Source organism: Tursiops truncatus, chromosome 4, assembly GCF_011762595.2.
Source record: "Tursiops truncatus isolate mTurTru1 chromosome 4, mTurTru1.mat.Y, whole genome shotgun sequence".
Classification (NCBI taxonomy): Eukaryota; Metazoa; Chordata; class Mammalia; order Artiodactyla; family Delphinidae; genus Tursiops; species Tursiops truncatus.
Genome location: NC_047037.1, coordinates 138839044 through 138859569, shown reverse-complemented (window position 1 = coordinate 138859569; position 20526 = coordinate 138839044). Strand labels below are relative to the sequence as shown.

Genomic DNA, 20526 nt, shown 5'->3' with positions numbered 1-20526 from the left:
GAAGTAGGTTAACGATTACTCTTTTTCCCGAACTGCAGATGAGTATTCATTTCTCAACTCTAGAACACATCAGTTCTTGAAAATTGTTTTCAAGGATGGGAGATAGGGTAGCGTTATGCTCCAGTCTGAGGGCGAGCCACTTTTAACCCTTGGAAACTGCATGATTTCTCATCAGCAAAATGCACATAATGATGCCTTTCTCCTCTTCGCCGCAAACATGTTGGATAATTGAAAAAAAAATCCCAGTCTCTGAAAGTACATTGCATTGCTCAGAAATAAGTAGGAAATGAGTGTTAATAGGCTCCTGCAAAAATAGAATCTTATTTAAATATTTATGTAAACAACACACTAATTTCCTGGAATTTCATCATGCTGGGGATTTAGGGAGAATAAGCTGCCCCGAAATGAAAATTTGGGCTCAGGGCTGAGCCTTCTCCTTCCTTTTAGCCACTTTTCCGACTCTGCCCATCTCCACAACCTTCTCAAGGCAGCGATGTTTTTCCGGTGGTGCATTTTGTGCTGCTTTTCCCATCGCCATGACCAATGCAGCTGCTGTTGCTTATTCTGTCATTTCCTCTGTGATCTCCCTGAAGCTGGCAGTTGCCATGGCAGCGCTTCTCTCTCCAGCCGGGAGGCCAGGTGAAAAGCCGCTCCTGGTCACTGGTCACCAGTGTGCAGCCCACTCCCAGGCATCTCTGCAGACAGACAGATGCAGAGCCCCCTGCTTGGACCCTGGACTGGCCTTTGGGGTTTCACCTGGGTGCTGGCTTCTGGCAGCACCACAGCCCCTCATCTACTCTTCAGATGAGCTAAGAGAGAATGCAAGGAAAGGTCAGGCTTGTGCAAAGGAAAGCCGCAAAGCAGAATTTGGCTTTGTCCTGGTGTGTAGGTTTGTATGACTGAAATCAAAAAGTCATTTTTTTATGTGTGACTCACGTAAAACAGAGGGCAGCTCTCCTGACCAAAGATACTTTCTGCCACCTCCTGGCGAGGATCCCCAAAGGCACATCTTTTAGGGAGCCGAAGCCATCTCAAGAGAACTTTTTCCGGCCCTTACTGCCCCCTTTCCCTGAAGAAATGAGGTCATCATTTAAGCAGTGAGAATCCCCAGATGGAAGTTTCTGGAAGCCATAGACCCACTCGTTTTTATGGTAATGCAGTGCCCAAGTCTAGGGCACCTGAGGATGCCTCTCACTGCCTACCTGCTGAGGAAATGAGCCTGTGAGGTATAGGCCTGGGTCTTCCCCACCCTATCACTACCTTGAAGCTACACTGGACTCCCTGTGGCCAGATCAGCGATGAGCCCCCTTCCTGCCCCCTCCTCCGTGTGTGAGCTGCACCTGCCCCTGTCTGGAAGCCCTTCAAGGTCTACGCCTACTTTTCTGTGCTCTTCCTTTGAAAGCAGGCGAAACATCTCCCCTAGTGCGGTACCTTTTCCAGTCTCCGGGATGATGTTAGTGCACCAAGTAGAATTCTTTCTGACAACAGCCTTTGAGCCATCATTTCTCCAAGGGACCATGGGCCACTCATGTTTGTACCCCTCATGTGTGTCTGACACAAGGAGACGGCTCAGTATATGTGGATGAAACGTCCTTAAACCTGCCTTACAGGACTGTCTTAGAAATACACACAATGAGCAGTGTATGGGGGGGGTGAGGAAAATATATGGAGGATTAAAACCACACTGAAATTTTGAATGGCGTCATGAAGAGAGAAAAGTAGAGAAAGGCAACAGGGCAGGTCTGGAAGGCGGATAAAGAGGGAGGCAGGAGAGAGAAGGCGCACCCATCGGAGCTCTAACTAGGACCACGGGAGGCATCCCGGCTAGCGGCTGGAGCTGGGGAGGTAGCAGTTACCCTTTAGGCTAACCATAGGTCCCAATTAACCAGCATCCGTCCTTCTTGCAGTTAAGCGTTCAGCGAACTACAACCCATGTAAATTCCACTTACAACGTTCATGCTAAGAAGTTTTTGCGTTATAAAAAGAAAAAAAAAGGAAGAAGGATATGCCACAGACACTGCATGTAGCTTGCAAAGCCTAAATCTTTTTTTTTTTTTTTTTTTTTTTTTTTTTGCGGTACGCGGGCCTCTCACTGTTGTGGCTTCTCCCGTTGCGGAGCAACAGTCTCCGGACGCGCAAGCTCAGCGGCCATGGCTCACGGGCCCAGCCGCTCCACGGCATGTGGGATCTTCCCGGACCGGGGCACGAACACGTGTCCCCTGCATCGGCAGGCGGACTCCCGACCACTTGCGCCACCAGGGAAGCCCAAGCCTAAATCTTTAGGATCTGTCCCTTTACAGAAACAGTTTCCAGATCCCTAACTTGGGTCTTGCCACGATGGGAATTCAGGTTTGGATTTCTGTTGTGTCATCCATCGCAAAGCTGAGAGAAGGAATCACCGCCACTCATGTAGCAGCCTCAGCTAATGTTGGAAAACAGCATGGTTCCAAGTGCACAACAGTGTGGTTATTTCCAAGTGAGACTCACAAACGTATTAACAGACCCTCTGATACACTTGACCTTGGGAGATAGCCCCGGAGCACAGATCAATGTCTAGCACACCTCCCGACCCACCTCAGCAACACTTAGCCCCCCCCCCCCCAGAGAGGAGAAGTCGAGAGAGAAAGTGGAGACAAGGTCAAGCATTAAGGAGATTAGCTCCTAATGGATCAGAAGAGCACTGACTGGCCAGGTTTCTTTGACAGTGATCCTCATGTGACGTCCGCAGCTGACCCTCACCCATGACCGGCTTCCCCATTGGCAGCTGTGCCCCGAAGGTCACGTGTCACTTAGTGCCTGTGACCGAGTTGTGGGTGGCTGATCCCGTCACCATTTTCATGAGGACTCCGCCCCTAGAACGTGAATGTTCAGTGACGCGGGGCAAAATTCAGTGTTGAATAACTGCTGAATTTTCAGACGCATCGGAGACGGAAGGTCAGAATTAGCGAAGGGTTTTACCACAGGGAGCTGGTGGGCTTCCTTCGAGTCCGGGACTGAGTGAACAGGCTTTGCATCATCTTTCATCACATTCAGAGTGGCAGCTCTGATCTAGAAGGAGAGTCTCCTGTGTGCTGAGCTGGAGGCTGCGGCAAGGGGATGTGCTGAGGGCTTAGGGATAAAAGGCATCGGCGCACAATAGACACGTGAATAGAGCGGCCCACTGGGGCCCCGTGTGGCATCATCTGTGCCCTTCAAGGAGAGAGTCCACTGCACAGGGTCTGCCGGCCGAGAACCAAGATTGCCCGATACCCGAGCCTTCAACCACCTGCTTCTGTAATCGTCGTTCTGCTCCAGCGTCCATTTAGAGACGCTGGAAATTAAGCCTAGATAGATCACTGCCCCCTTTCCTGTTCCTCATGCTTGCTCCGTGTATTCCTGCCAGCTATCCTGGCATGTTCTGAAATATTCTGGAATTATTCTGGAATGGTTTGGAATGTCCTTCCCCGCCCCCCGCCGCATACTTCTGTCAGGTCTTTCCTCAGTTGCATCTTCTCAATGAGTCTTACCCTGACCCCCACCACCATTTAAATGTCAGTCCCCACACCAGCTCAGGCACGCTTGGTCCCCTCCCTCCCTTCACACTCTCCTTTTTAGAAAATAGACTCTATACCATCAGCATACCATATAATTTGCTGATTTATTTTGTTTAGGGTCTATAGTTTTGGTCCCTCCCACAAAGGCAGGAATAGTCGTCTGTTTTGTTCACTGCTGTGTCCCAGACACCCAGAACAGCATTTGGCACATAACAGATGTTAAATAAATAACAGTTTAAATGAATAAGCTATTTAGTTGATAAATAATCATTAAATGAATTCATCCTTTCCCCATCTAGGGGTCAACTGTTCTTGGTTTTATTTTGATTTTTGCTGAACTCTCTCTTGGTCTCCTGTGTCCAGCAAAGAATACTCTGCACATTCTGTTCACCCAGGCTCTTTTTTTTTTTTTTTTTTTTTGCCGCGCTGCATGGCTTGTGGCATCTTAGTTCCCCATCCAGGTATTGAACTCGTGGAAATGAGAGCACCGAGTCCTAACCACTGGACTGCCAGGGAATTCCCCACACTGCTTCTGTCAGAGATGAGCATGTGGTTGTAGATCATGAAGTTTTCCATCAGTCCCTTTTTTTGCCCATTTTTGCCCAGTCTCTGCCCAATTTTGGACCTGGCACACGGTAGGCCCTCAGTAAATTCCCCAAGAGGAATCAGATAGAAGTATGGGAGTGCCTCCCACTGGGGTGGCTCATCACAGCCCCATAAGCAACTGAGCCCCAAGCCTCTGGGCGAAGCCAGGAGACCAATACGCGGAGGAGAGAATAATTTGCGGGCAGAGGGGAGTGTTGAGGCTTGAGTCTCGGCGTTCCTTCCCTGCTTGGAAAGGATAGAGGACCGTCTCGGGTTTGACAGTTAGGAAGGGTCTGTCATCCCTGTATTTTCAGCCAAACAGAATTAACAGAAGTTGCCTTGCCTAGAAACAAAATTAGGAACTGTAAATTATAGTCTTCATTTATTATTCTTTTACAGACTGAATAGTTTTGGCTTCTGTAGACATGCAGAAATTATGTATTTGGGAAAATCACATTCATCATTAATTCTTACCTCTAGCCTTCTCTTCCCACAGGAAAAGTGCTAAATATTCTGCTTTAAAAAAAGAAGAAAAAACCATGCTTTCTATTTATAGTACAGCTTCAATTCAAGAGCATTAAATAAATGTTTAAATGTCAAATGTCAACACAATTTTCAAATTTAGTTAAATCAATGGAGGCCTAGTGGTTGATCTTCAACATGTCAGCATTGGGAATTCAATCTGCCTTGGATTCTAAGTTTACAGAAATCGTCCTTCTGCAATGAGATGAGGATCCATGAAAAAAAATTACTGCACAGGAGTTGTAAGGAAAGCACTAAAATTCTCGAAGCAGACTCATTTTTAATATCATTTTTAAAGGGTTTGTCTTATAATGTTTCAGAAACTTAGAGTAGAAATTTCAGCACCCAAACAGAAACTCTTCCTAATTATACTGGGCACCGTGCCATTGTGAGTATATGGCTTACATTCTTTTAGTCTCTGTCTTTAATATAGTTTCTATCACTTTATTTTTAAGAGAGGGGAGGTCTGAGTGCATTCACTTCAGAGACCAAGCAGACTAATAAATGAATTACTAACAAATCACAGAAGTATTTATAGGCTAAGTAAAAAAGGTTTTGTGTTCTTACAAATAGTCATGTCTGTCCTAGAGTCAGGGACTGTCCCTCCACCACTACACAGGGACCTTCATAAAATACCAGACCAGACTGAAAAACCCAGTTCACACTGTATGTTTTCTGATAGAATCAGGACATTTTTTAAACACTCTCCTAGTACCTTTGTTTATAATTATGAATATGTCTCAACAAGAAAATGAAGGCTGTGACTATTGCCTGCCATGCCCCTGAAAAGGCTGCAGCAAAGGCCAAAGGATGTGGAATGGATGGGGCCCCAACAGTGCCTTCGATTTCTAGCGGGCAGGTTCCTTGTTCAATGTGATTTAGCATAATTAAATTAAAATAATCAAGCATCAGTATAGCCGTCAGACCTCAACGTAATTTTTCAAGGATTTTAATGGATGAACCACATGCTTCTCGCTGACCACAGAACTCTCGGTGTGTGAGGGAAATCTGTTCCACGTGCTTTCCTTGATCTGTTACTGAAATGTTCCTGCATAAAGGGCTTGACCCTGTGAGCAGAAATGTGGTGCAGACGCATAACAATGATCACAATTAGCTGGATGCCAGCCTCTCCCTGGGTTACTGTTCCAGAAATTAGCTTCAGTGCTGGCACAGCCTTTTCACCTGGAGAATCGATAAATCCAAGAGGCTGCAGGACCTCTAGAAAACTAACTACCCTGTGCCCTGCTGGGGAGGGAGAAGTGTGCTCTGAGCTTCAGCAAGGACTCTCTCTGGACTGGGTTCCTGAGGCCACACAGCTTCAAGTCTGTTGGGAAAAGAGGGAAAGACTGTCCCCAGGCTGAGGCGGGGGCTTGTGGGTACGGGCAGGAAACTGATGGAGGCAAAAGACAGGCTCCGATCTGCCCGGGGGCAGGTATGTTTAGGTTCCCCTGAGATATTGGGCCTGGTTGGGACATAGGGTGCGTGGAGGTGGGGTGCGCAGAACAGACACCTGCAGAGGAAGGCAGGACACAGAGAGGGGCAAAGTTAGTGTGAGGGGCGAGAAGTTTGAAGCTTGAGCTGGGCCCATGTCCCCTTTAAAGAGGTAAAGTGAAGACCAGAATTAATGTTTAGGAACAAAATTGACACCTGGGCCAGGCGTAGATGCTGGTCTGGAGCAGGGTATCAGGGGCAGAGGCTATGTCCCCAGTGAGGAGAGAGACAGGGAGAGCAGAGAGCAGAGCCATTGAGAGTCGATTTCAGGGAGGGCTTCGCTAGACTGCGGATGCCGTGCGGGCAGAAGGGAGCAGCCTGCTGACCTGATTCTCTCCCTGGTTCTTGTAAACATTTCCAGCAGCTGAGCAGACGCCTCAGTACAATGTCCCCACTTCCCTTCAAATTCATACTTCTCAAATGTAATGAATCGTCTTTTGTGGAAACTCGGCTTCCTCTCTTCACCCTCATGTTACCGTTCCCCCCCAGTCCCACCAGCCCCGACTGTGGAATTGCCCCCCACCTTTCTTCCTTCGTGTGGGGGAGCAGCCCTCAGGTTTTATTACTCTACTTAGTAACAATTCCAGCATCCGCTACTTCTCTCCCGTGGTCACTGTTTATCCCCAATCCACCCAGCGACGTTTCTCCTGCAGCCATCAGAGGTCTTGTAAAGCCCTGCAATGGGACCGGACCACTGGCTGCATTGCACAGTATCCTCATCGGTGAAATCCCCCCCGCCGGTGGGTCAGTGCCCTCACGTGCAGGGCACACTCCTTTGCACAGGCCACAGCAACAATGCAAGCCTCTACCGCGTTCCTGGTGCCTTCTACTCTCCCCTGACTTTGCTTGAACCTGCTCCCTGCAAGCAGCGAGCATACCTGTGTCTTTGCTCACCTTGCTTCCCTCCCCAGTACGTCTGCCGAAGCTCCTTCTTGCTTCCTCTTCCTCCCATCCCAGCGGCTCTGGCCCCTACGCCCCCCTCTCCCCACCACCTCCCCTCCTGCTTCTGTCCTCTCGCTTCTCTGCTGGGACATTGTCCCTTCGAGTGTAACTTTTCTTTTGGCTGTTTCTCCAACTCCCCCTGTAAAAACACCCAGTGAGAATAATAATCATCATTACTGCGTATGTGTTCTGAGCACACTGTTTTCATAACAATCCTGACATAAGTTGTATTGTCCCATTATACAGAGAAGGAAACTGAGGCACAGAAAAATGAAGTAACCTGGAAAAAAACACCCAGCTACTAAGCGAGGGAGCAAGAATTTGAACTCAGGCAGAAAGACTCAAACAGCCACTAGCTTAGCAACTGCACTGTGGTGTCACTCAAAACTTCTTTCTCTGACAAACAGAAAACATGTTTCCCTTGCTCTCACATCTCCCCTAAAACAACCCTTCTCTTTCCCCTTCCTCTCACTTCCAAACCCTTCAGGTTGGTTTCCGTTCGCCATTCCTGATTTCTCATCTCCAGTCCTCCTGGCATCTCCACATCCACAGAATTGGCCCTTTTGTAGCTCAGCACGGATTGAAAAACTGTCCTTCAGACAATATGTGATCACCCAATGGGGTCTCTCCCTGCTGACCCCTGGGTTACTGTCTGCTTCCATTTCTCCGAAGACACTTGAGTATGTGCTGTGTTGTATCCACGTCTTCCTCTCTGTGTGCGCGGCCCGGTGTTCTGATTACAGACTCTTGCTGGAGAAGGATGTCTCCTCTCTCTAAGTTCCACGCTGTGTACATAGTACAGGGTACATCCCTAGTACCTAGTGGTTGACTGTCCCTGGGAGGTTAAGTGGCCCCCCTGCAACCACTGAAAATAGTTTGGAGTGAGTTGCATGCTTTGTTTTACTCTTCCACTGTGTCTGTCCTCTGTGGCTGCAGCCCCAGGTTAATAAGAGTTTCCCATTGGAAAGTGTGGAGAACTAAAGCCATCAAAGAGACTCAGAAGCCTTTTTTTCTCTTCCCTAAGTAGTTCTGAGCATCCTGAGGGGCCCCAATGCACGTCACTAAACAAAACTTCCAAAGGAAGGAGAGGGGTCTTCAGCAGCCACTATAGAGTTTTATCAAAGAAATGTTGTTTTACAACTTCCTGTTTTACGGGTCTATTAACTTGAGAAGTTTATTCATCAAGTTGTCAAGGACAAGGTGAGGAAGAATACGAAATCTATTTTTTCTAGGAGCGAGTGAGCACGAGGTAAACGTTGTATGCAGTGACTCTGCAAAATTGGTTTTCCCACTAAAGCTGCTGTGACCTGTCTTCTGGGCCTGCGTATTATTGTGTGGGTTCCTGTTCGCTCTGGAACCTGTCTCTAACCGGTCTGTGGGTTTTGGTCTTTACAGCTCCCGACGGTCCACCTCAGGAAGTTCGCCTGGAACCCATCTCATCCCAGAGCATCAGGGTCACCTGGAAGGTAAACTCAGCAAACACTTGTCTTCTTGGCACTTTTTCCATGGAGGGTGGAGAGTACTTCACTCATGTTAAGTGTTATGATGCCAAGGCATCATGCCTTGTGATGCCTTTTTTTTCTTTTTTTTTTTTTTGTGGTACGCGGGCCTCTCACTGCTGTGGCCTCTCCCATTGCGGAGCATAGGCTCCGGACATGCAGGCTCAGCGGCCATGGCTCACGGACTCAGCCGCTCCGTGGCATGTGGTATCTTCCCAGCCCGGGATACGAACCCGTGTCCCCTGCATCGGCAGGCGGACTCTCAACCATTACGCCACCAGGGAAGCCCGTCCTTTTTTTTAATTTTATTTTCTATTGGAGTATGGTTGATTTAAAATGTTGTGTTAGTTTCAGGTGTACAGCAAATTTATACATATGAAACTTTTATGTGACAGAGTTAGATTAAAAGTCCTTTTATTACAATCCAGTATTTGTATCCACATTTGAATACATTTACAGCAACTTCTGTATCTACAGAGAGTGAAGTTTGGGAGCCTTATTTTTAGTCTTTGAATCGTGATTGTGTCCTAAGCGCTGCTCTCCACTCGCAAATCGGGAAACGGACGTGCATGACCGCACTTGTTAATTCATCCCCGCTTTTCCTAAATGGCAAATCATGGTGTGGTAGACAGCCCACCAAGTGGCAGGGAGAACAGAGGTCCTTGCTGTGCCCCTAGCTAGCGGTGGCCTCACACACACCCAGGGAAGGGGGGCGGCGTTGGGCCAGCTGCCATCCCAGGCAGTGGTCCCTCCAGCATGGCCAGCAGATGCAGACTGGCTGCTGGTGAGCTGAGGGCTCATTGCCAGCCGCTGGGAGAGAAAGCGTGAGCCACAATGCAAGCAAGCACACCATTCAGCATGCTGTTTCCTCCGGCAGACATGTTTTTCTTAGCAAAACTTCCTCAGTGAAGGAAACAGTGTTGATTGATTTTCTGGCCCAAGCTCATCACAAACCAGCACACTAGGCAGTGCTGCCCCAGGGATCTTGAAGTCACTGACGTGGTGGGTGAACCTGCTTGAGAATTAGTCACCCCTTCATGTGGTCTTGGAGCCAAGTGCCTTAGCCCAAATTCCATTTTATCTAGAATGCTGTTCCTGGGTCAGAACGTCTGCAAAGTTGCACTTACTTTTCCACTTCTGGGTTTCTCTCATCACACATGTTCTCTTCTTACCTCCTTCCTTGCCATTTTTTCTGTGTTCTCACTCAGAGAGGAAGGTAAGAGCCACAGTGAGGTCTTCAATCTGCCCACCTCTCGGTCCCATTAAAAACCTCATTCATTGTACCACTTGTTGGGTTTTTTCCTTCTAGCATCAGCTCTTTCATAAAATGAGAAGCTTCTATAACAAAAAAAAAAGGATTTTCAAGGTTGGGGTGGACATCACCTTGGATGTTAACACACAGTAGGGCAGCAAGCCCCTTTGTGCTGTCTTTTCACAGCCCGGCCACTGAGCTGTGATTCCAGCGGGCAACACACCGCAACTGTTCAGCTGCTCAGACAGGGCAGGCCGAGCCAGGTGGGGAGGGGGCCATTCGTCTTTGTGAGCACATCCGCCAGCTGTGAGCATCACACATTGCGCGATAAAAGGCACTCAGCAAGCCACAGCCCCACACGCAGCCCAGCCACTGGGCAAATGGAATGCTGACTCACTCTGTCTTGTGTTAAAGACTGGGAAGTTTCCTCCACCAGCCCTCCGCATTCTCTTGCCTTTTGCCACTGAAAAGCTATTACGGTGGCCCCTAGAGCTTTCTGTATCCTGCAGGAGAGAGGTGTCTGTCCCCAGAGCTCTTATAACTAAAAATAGAAACTTCAGAGGCGTTAAAAGCCACTGCATCCTTTCTGTCTCCATAGAAAAGCAGCAGGAAAAGTCATAGGTTGCAGTTAAATTTCTTCTGAATGTCAAAAGGATGAACAAGTCGTGGGCTATTGAAAGGAGGCCTCACCTCCACGAGACTGTGAACTGGTTTTGCCGTCCTATTCACGGAACCGTGATTTCTCACAGGGTAGCAGGCTGCAGAAAAGGATGTGGGTACCACTGAGTGGAGTAGGGGCTGCCCGTTGATTGGCTGTCATCTCACACTGGCCTGATTGCGTCATGAAAGTGTGTCACTGATTCAACCAAACTGTATGCGAGTCTAGGTAATCCAAAGTATGATATGTTACATAAAATATGCCTTTATTTTATGGCGTTAAAGTCCCAGATTTACATTTTGTGTAAAGAGGCTAATAGGAAAGGAGAAAGAAGTAAAGAAAGAGGAAGAAATTGTGTTAGCCCCAGGAGGGGGCCACACATCTGTCAGCCAGGATGGAAATATTAGGGGGACTGAGGCAGAAACTCGTTGAGGGTCACAAGAAAACTCATCAGAAGTAAAAGATGCGCTCAATGAAGAAACATGAGACAGAGGGAAGAGCAGCTCCAGGCTTTGGGTGGGAATATAGCCATTTAGACACTAAACCTCTTAAAGGTCAGGGGCAGCTTGGGGGACATTTCATAACATCAGAGACAGAAGTTAAATGTGTTTAATTATCCCTGTACAAGCAACACTTTTATAACATACACCTTCTAGTGAACGAAATTAACAACTTTTCCTGCTTAACTTGGTTATTTCTTTCACCAAAGAAAAGTTTCAAGTGTTTAAATTTTCAAGTCCGCCAGAGGTGACACATGCCTTACTGGCTATAGACCAAACCCCAGAGGACAGCCCAGCCACCAGCATCAGGCTGCAGCATCCTGTCTCAGGTTTACCACCCTCTCCTCCCCCAGTTCTAGGGGACCCTGCTGTCCTCTTCTCTCCTCAACTGTCATTGCTGCTCTCAATGTTTGTAGCATGCCCTCTCCACCACCCACCTGTCCCGTCCTGCTTACTCAGTGCTCTGGTCCTGCCTGACTCCCTCGGTGAAGATGTGTAAATCTCCAAATTAATTGTTCGGCCCTTTGCGTTACCCATGATTCTGGGAGATAGCTCCATGAGGTCCCTGTCACACGCTTTCTACCGTCCATTTTGTCGCATCTCTTCTGCTGTTTTGTGAGCTCCTTGGAGACAGGGAGGGTCTTATATATCCTTGATCCTCGTGGCTGGCAGGTTTGTATGAATGAATGAATGAATGAGTGCATATGTGAATAACAAGTGCTTATGTCACGCTAGCCTCTGAAGCACATGTCTTTCAGAAACTGCTGTGGAGAAGACCCCCTAGATTTTAGGATCTCCCAAAACCAGGCTGTAAGATGGCCAGAGTCTAATTCATGCTACAGTACAATACTCCGGAGCGTACAGTGGTGGACCACTATACCCACATTCAGTGTCCCAGATAGACCAGCCATTCTGCACGTGGGTTTCTACTCTAATTGATTGCAAAATAAATGGTAGTAATAATCCAGTAAAAGTGTGATACATTTTAGAGGAAATGGGCATCCGAACATCACTTAAATGTAAGCCCACAGGAAGATGCCTAAGAATCGGGACCATATTAACTTGTCTATATTATGGAATATGAAGACTTAGAAAGGGCTTTTCCATAATTTTACATATTTTGAGTTACTTAAAGTTGCTAAGCAGTACCTTAACAAGAACTCAAGAGATAAAGCAAGAGTTCTAAGTAAAATAAAAATTAGGCAAATGATAATAAAAGTTCAATTCCTAGCTCTCCTTCCACACCCCTTGAAAAACAGAAAGTTTGCACAAGCCTTTTGCATAAGTAAATACAATTTACTGCATGTTTCTGTGGGGGTTATTCAAAATCAGAAAGAATATTGAAGGCTACGGATTACTGATAACCACGTATTTAATCAAGTACCTGAAAACTGTAAAACTAAATGAGAATTCTTTGGTTTTTCAGAAAATTCAGATTTTAGTCTGTCGCCTAAGTATAAAAACACTGACAGAACGACCCAGTCTCTTTTGACAGTCCCTGTCACCTTCTCTTCTGGTCAGTCTCAGAATCAACCGATCCCATTTTATGCAAATTGAGGACAGTTTGAAGGCTATTTACATATGCTCATTAAATAAAACTTTCAGAGTTTGGAATATTTCATTACTATAGATATCGCAAAACATTTACCCAGAGTATGCAATTTAAGGCAGAGACTTTTTTTCCTATTGACGTAAATGTTTTATTTTGTTTTGTTTTGAATGAGAAATCTTTTAGAGCCATAGGCTATCCTGAAAATATGAAATTGTCCACTGCTTAAATATTGCATTGCTGAAAACAAACTGACTCCGGATAAAAATCCTAAGAATGATTTTGCCACTTTCCTGCCCTTCAGTGTCATCCTCTCTGACTGAGATTTTATTTAGAATGAATAACATTGCAGAAGACACGTGATTTCCATAAAATATGAACACTGGGTATTTGGGGATTTAATTAAATTTTAGAAATCTAAAGGATACTTTTAACTAGATCACCACACCTCCACAATCCCCAATAATTCCAAGTAATTGAGGCATCATTACAATCTAGTATATGTTTCAGAGAAGAGCTCTTACAATGGGAAAATGGCTTAGTCATTTAAAAACAAAACTGCCTTATTGCCAGTCATCTTCATAGCAATGATTTAATAAACGGCAGACGCCACTTCTACATCCAAATCCCTCTTCCTCCAGGGAAAGGAATACCCCACTGGAAAGGAGCACCTTCTAGCACTGGTATTTCCTGGCTGGGATTCCTGGGAAACCTGTCTTCCTGAGCATTTGCTCTCTGCCAGGCTCTCTGCTCAATTCCTACATGTATTATACTGTTGGATCTGTGTGCTGGGTATACCCAGTTCTGTACAACCTCCTCGGGTTGCAGGGGTTTGCCCAAGAACTGAGGGCTCGTGACTGTCAAAGGACCCCTACCTACCTTGGCAATCTGACTTTGCCTGCCGGGCTTCGAAGCAATTGATGAGCTAAAGTACGTTGAATGATGATATTGCACTTGTACATGGAAAGGTTCAAAAACTATTATTTCCTCTTCCAACTCCTTCCAGCCTCATGTTATAAATGTTACCCAACCCCACGAAGGTTAAAGAAAATAGGTAACCTGTACATTTTACCTGCTACCACTTTCTTTCCAAATTGTAAACTTAACCTTAGCATAACTGGAGTAGTAAGTCGACATCTTTCTTTCCTAAGTCAGTTGAGATTCAAAAGGGTTGCCTTGAAATTAATTTTACTTAATTTTTAAACTCTTGCTTAATCCTTAGGCTATGAAAAAATTACAAAATTTACATTTCTTTTATGAACTAATCAATTGGTTCTAGAGTCAGATTTTCTGCAGTTTTATTAAGAATCCTGTTGACTAGTATGCCTGACAAATAGATAAGGCACTGTCAGCCGTTTTCATATTAACAAGTCTTACCTCTTTTCCCTACAGTGAGAGAAGAAAAATCCAAACTGACTTCAAAACTTCTTGGTCATCCACAGGGAGTAGGATTATTCTCTCTTAACTTCTTACAGTTGACTAGACTGTAAGCTCTATGAGGGTAGAGGGCATATTTTGTTTGTTTGTTATATTCTCAGTAGAAGTGCAGTCAATATTTGTTATATAAATATATGGACCACTCATTGTTCACCTTCATGTTAAAATATGCATATAAAGAGGGGGTACCTTTCCTTTGGAAACCTCTGGACACCTTAAAAAGCCCTACATGACTATATTACCATCTTACTTTTTTGCACATGTATAAAATATACAGATCCCTTTCATAAAACCATTCATTTCTTATTTGCTTCTTTGGAATATGTTCTGCCTCTCTCTGCACCTCTCCATCAGATTAACCCTTTTGGTTTAGCCATGTAATTGGCCTTTTCCTAGGACCCCAGTTCTCTGTCCCAGAGCAGAGCTGCCAATCTGCATGCTCTAAAGGTCCTGGCTGGCCTCCCAACGTAAGCAGGCAGTCCTCTTAGTTCCCAGCCTCAAAGGGCAGCAAGAAGCTGCTGGCCAGCTTTCCAAAGGCTGCTGAGCCACAAAGAGTGTGGGATGCAGGCTCACACCTGGGCATTCTGGGAAGACAAGTTAACTGAGACTCAGCCTAGAAGGGTTGTCTCCATTCCATCCCAGGGAAAAGGCTGGACCTCTCAGCTAATTCATCCGGACAAGACATAAATTGAACTTCAACTAAGGACTCAGAGCAAGGTCAGCTCCATTCATCAGCCTGCAGTCCTTTCAGATGGTTTCTCCTGAAAGCTTCACATGGAGCCTGGATGAACCTGGCATAATACAAGATACCTGAGGACAGACACTATCCCTATTCTGTTTTAGAACAGTTAGGTTATAAACAAGTTATGAACTGCAAGCAGCTATAGGCCAATAAAATGGACAACCTGGAAGAAATGGACAAATTCTTAGAAAAGCACAACCTTCTGAGACTGAACCAGGAAGAAATAGAAAATATAAACAGACCAATCACAAGCACTGAAATCGAAACTGTGATTAGAAATCTTCCAAAAAACAAAAGCCCAGGACCAGATGAATTCACAGGTAAATTCTATCAAACATTTAGAGCAGAGCTAACACCTATCCTTCTCAAACTCTTCCAAAATATAGCAGACGGAGGAACACTCCCAAACTCATTCTACGAGGCCACCATCACCCTGATACCAAAACCACACAAAGATGTCACAAAAAAAGAAAATTACAGGCCAATATCACTGATGAACATAGATGCAAAAATCTTCAACAAAATACTAGCAAACAGAATCCAACAGCACATTAAAAGGAACATACACCATGATCAAGTAGGGTTTATCCCAGGGATGCAAGGATTCTTCAATATATGCAAACCAATCAATGTGATACACCATATTAACAAATTGAAGGAGAAAAAACATATGATAATCTCAATAGATATAAGAAAGCTTTCAACAAGATTCAACACCCATTTATGATAAAAACTCTCCAGAAAGTAGGCATAGGGAGACTTAGCTCAACATAATAAAGGCCGTATATGACAAACCCACAGCCAACATCATTCTCAATGGTGAAAAACTTAAACCATTTCCTCTAAGATCAGGAACAAGACAAGGTTGCCCACTCTCACCACTCTTATTAAACATAGTTTTGGAAGTTTTAGCCACAGCAATCAGAGAAGAAAAAGAAAAGGAATGCAAATCGGAAAAGAAGAAGTAAAACTGCCACTGTTTGCAGATGACATGATACTATACATAGAGAATCCTAAAGATGCTACCAGAAAACTACTAGAGCTAATCAATGAATTTGGTAAAGCAGCAGGATTCAAAATTAATGCACAGAAATCTCTTGCATTCCTATACACTAATGATGAAAAATCTGAAAGAGAAATTAAGGAAACACTCCCATTTACCTTTGCAACAAAAAGAGTAAAATACCTAGGAATATACCTACCTAAGGAGACAAAAGACCTGTATGCAGAAAACTATAAGACACTGATGAAAGAAATTAAAGATGATAGAAATAGATGGAGAGATATACCATGTTCTTGGATTGGAAGAATCAACATTGTGAAAATGACTCTACTACCCAAAGCAATCTACAGATTCAATGCAATCCCTCTCAAACTACTAATGGCATTTTTCACAGAAGTAGAACAAAAAATTTCACAATTTGTGTGGAAATACAAAAGACCCCAAATAGCCAAAGCTATCTTGAGAAACAAAAATGGAGCTGGAGGCATCAGGCTCCCAGACTTCAGACTATATTACAGAGCTACAGTAATCAAGACAGTACGGTACTGGCACAAAAACAGAAATATAGATCAATGGAACAGGATAGAAAGCCCAGAGATAAACCCACGCACATATGGTCACCTTATCTTTGATAAAGGAGACAAGGATATACAATATTATATAATTGTATACAATATTATATAATACAATATTATATAATATACAATGGAGAAAAGACAGCCTCTTCAGTAAGTGGTGCTGGGAAAACTGGACAGCTACATGTAAAAGATTGAAATTAGAACACTCCCTAACACCATACACAAAAATAAACTTAAAATGGATTAAAGTCCTAAATGTAATGCCAGACACTATAAAACTGTTAGAGGAAAACATAGGCAGAACATTCTATGACATAAATCACAGCAAAATCCATTTTGACTCACCTCCTAGAGAAATGGAAATAAAAACAAAAATAAACAAATGGGACCTAATGAAACTTAAAGGCTTTTGCGCAGCAAAGGAAAACATAAACAAGACAAAAAGACAACACTCAGGATGGAAGAAAATATTTTCAAACGAAGCAACTGACAAAGGATTAATCCCCAAAATATACAAGCAGCTCATGCAGCTCAATATCAAAAAAACAAACAACCCAATCCAAAAATGGGCAGAAGACCTAAATAGACATTTCTCCAAAGAAGATATACAGACTGCCAACAAACACATGAAAGGATGCTCAACATCACTAATCATTAGAGAAATGCAAATCAAAACTACAATGAGGTATCCGCTCACACAGGTTAGAATGGCCATCATCAAAAAATCTACAAACAATAAATGCTGGAGAGGGTGTGGAGAAAAGGGAACACTCTTGCACTGCTGGTGGGAATGTGAATTGGTTCAGCCACTATGGAGAACAGTATGGAGGTTCCTTAAAAAACTACAAACAGAACTACCATATGACCCAGCAATCCCACTACTGGGCATATAACCCTGAGAAAACCATAATTCAAAGAGTCATGTACCACAGTGTTCATTGCAGCACTATTTACAATAGCCAGGGCATGAAAGCAACCTAAGTGTCCATTGACAGATGAATGGGTAAAGAAGATGTGGCACTTATATACAATGGAACATTACTCAGCCATAAAAAGAAATGGAATTGAGTTATTTGTAGTGAGGTGGATGGACCTACAGTCTGTCATACACAGTGAAGTAAGTCAGAAAGAGAAAAACAAATACCATATGCTAACACATATATATGGAATCTAAAAAGAAAACATGATTTGGAATAACCTAGGGGCAGGGCAGGAATAAAGACGCAGACGTAGAGAATAACCTTGAGGATGGGGGAGGGGGAAGGGTAAGCTGGGACAAAGTGAGAGAATGGCATTGACATATATACACTACCAAATGTAAAGTAGCTGGTGGGAAGCAGCCGCATAGCACAGGGAGATCAGCTAGGTGCTTTGTGACCACCTAGAGGGGTGGGATAGAGAGGGTGGGAGGGAGATGCAAGAGGGAGGGCATAGGGGGATATATGTATAGGGATAGCTGATTCACTTTGTTATACAGCAGAAACTAACACAACATTGTAAAGCAATTATACTTCAATAAAGATGTTAAATAAATAAATAAACAAGTTATGAACTGTTAGGTTACAATAAGTTAGTAGGTAAGGATGGTATTTTTTCCTTGACTGATGGAACGTATTATCAGAAATGCAAACAAGAATAGTGAGTAGGAATCATGAGGTTGGAACTAAAAGAGCATTTTGGACATTTACTGGTGACCAGCCATAGGTCTTTATTTAGTACATGAACACCACATCTAACAAGTGGATTGGCTTCTAAAGTTGGGACATTAAGGTAAAAATTGCTTATGGTCAGGATAATATTAAAATTTATTTAATTGTCTATTGACGATTACACTATGCATAATTTAGCCATGAAAACTTAGTGTCATACATTTATGAATATATAACACTTGCAGTGAAAATAAAGAGTATATGAAAAAGCATAACTTGACAGTATTTCATTACATTATGCATAAAGTAGGATTACCATAATTTAAATGCATCTACAGCAAGTAAATTACATATAATAAGGATGCTCTGATACAGGACAGAAAGTGCTGGATTAGACTTCAACATAACTAGATAATACTCTCCCCTCTACATTTAGTAAAAATGATCTTGAGCAAGTAACTTGGTTTGTCATTGCTGAAGCTCGAATCCTTCCACTAGGTCCGATCTGAGTGTCCTTTTCATTAAGTCACAGACAAACAGTAGCCATGGTAACAGCATAGCCTTGTCTGTACTCATCTCCCAGCACTGTCTTGACAGCCACGGAGGATGGAGACTGGGAGAGCATTTTAGGATATGAGTTTGGTTCAGTGAGTAACAGCCCCGATTCTTCTCTCTACCCTGGATGCTGGCCCCTCTGATGGCTCTGGACAGCACAGTCCTTTCCGATAACAGATACCTCCCAGTAAATGTAAATATCATGAACTCTGCCCAGCCAAAAAATTAATCAATAAAGTTTTTATTTTAAATAATCTAAATGATAGATGGATAGGTAGTAATTTTAATAAAAGTATTCAAAAGACTGGCTCATATGTAGTTTTACTGGTTCTCATAAAATACTAGCCCTACTTTTCACAAAGAACAAATGAGAAGAGCAAACTAAAGTGAATATGGCCCTTCTGTATTATCAGTGAATTGAAAGGCACCCGTAGAGTGAGTGGATAAATGAATACTCACTATTTAATGTGCTTAATTCTCTTTTTTTATTCATTTTTTATTGAAGCTGATTTACATTTTGTCTTAATTTCTGCTGTACAGCAGGGTGATTCAGTTATACATATATATGCTTTTTTAATATATTCTTTTCCATTATGATTTATCACAGGATATTGGATATAGTTTCCTAGGCCATGCAGTAGGACATTGTTGTTTATTCCTTCTATATATAATCGTTTGAATCTGCTAATCCCAACTCCCAGTCCTTCCTTCCCCTCCCCTCATCCCCCTTGGCAACGACAAGCCCATTCTTTATGTCTGTGAGTCTGTTTCTGTTTCACAGATAAATTCATTTGTGTCATATTTTAGATTCCACATATAAGTGATATCATATGATATTTGTCTTTGTCTGACTTACTTCACTTAGTATGGTAATCTCTAGTTCCATCCATGTTGCTGCAAATGGGATTATTCTGTTCTTTTTTATGGGTGAGTAATATTCCGTTGTGTAAATGTACCACATCTGCTTTATCTATTCATCTGTTGATGAAAATTTAGGTTGCTTTCATCTTGGCTATTGTGAATAGTGCTGCTATGAACATGTATCTTTTTGAATTATAGCACATGTATCTTTTTGAATTATAGTTTTGACCAGATATATGCGCAGGAGTGGGATTGCTGGATCATATGGTAGCTCTATTTTTAGGTTTTTGAGGAACCTCCATGCTGTTTTGCACAGTGGCTGCACCCACTTATGTTTCTACCAACAGTGTAGGAGGGTTCCCTTTTCTCCCTCTCCACAATCTGTTGTTTGTAGACATTTTAATGATGGCCATTCTGACCAGTGTGAGGTACTATCTCACTGTAGTTTTGATTTGCATTTCTCTAATAATTAGCAACGTTAAGCATGTGCCTGTTGGCCATCTGTATGTCTTCTTTAGAGAAATATGTATTTAGTTTTTCTGCCCATTTTTCGATTAGGTTGTTTGTTTTTTTGTTGTTGTTGAGTTGTTTGAGCTGCTTGTATATTTTGAAAATTAAGCCCTTGTTGGTCACATTGTTTGCAAATATTTTCTCCCATCCTGTAGGTTGTCTTTTCATTTCCCTTGCTGTTCAAAAGCTTGTAAGTTTGATTAAGTCCCATTTGTTTATTTTTGCTTTTATTTCTATTGCCTTGGCAGACTGACCTAAGAAAACATTGCTGTGATTTATGTTGGAGAATATTTTGCCTATGTTCTCTTCTAGGAGTGTTATGATATCATGTCTTATGTTTAAGTCTTAAAGCCATTTTGAGTATTTTTGTATATGGTGTGAGGGTATGTTCTACCTTCATTGATTTACTAATGTGCTTAATTTTCTTAGAAAGCCATCATTAAGCCATCTTGCTGATGACATTTCCCATCTTATCAGAGAAATCAAATAGGGTAGATAAATTAGTAAATGGGGCACAGGTGTTAGAATGAAAAATCAAAGAATAAAAGGAAAACATCTGTCCAATATGGACATGTCTCCTAAGATAAGGGAAGAAATGCGATGTTACTTTTATCATTTAAAATAGGCTGGACCAAGTTCTTCTGGGTCTGTTGCAGGAAG

General features: G+C 43.4%; 1 protein-coding gene across 1 annotated transcript in view; it reads left to right on the top strand.

The window, feature by feature from the left end:
• Positions 1-20526, top strand: part of LOC101316279 (cell adhesion molecule DSCAM) — a 527322-nt gene that overhangs the window by 494919 nt on the left and 11877 nt on the right. Inside the window, exon 15 of the mRNA XM_073804653.1 lies at positions 8469-8539. Within this exon, the coding sequence (XP_073660754.1) occupies positions 8469-8539 (71 nt within the window). The remainder of the gene's footprint in view (positions 1-8468; positions 8540-20526) is intronic.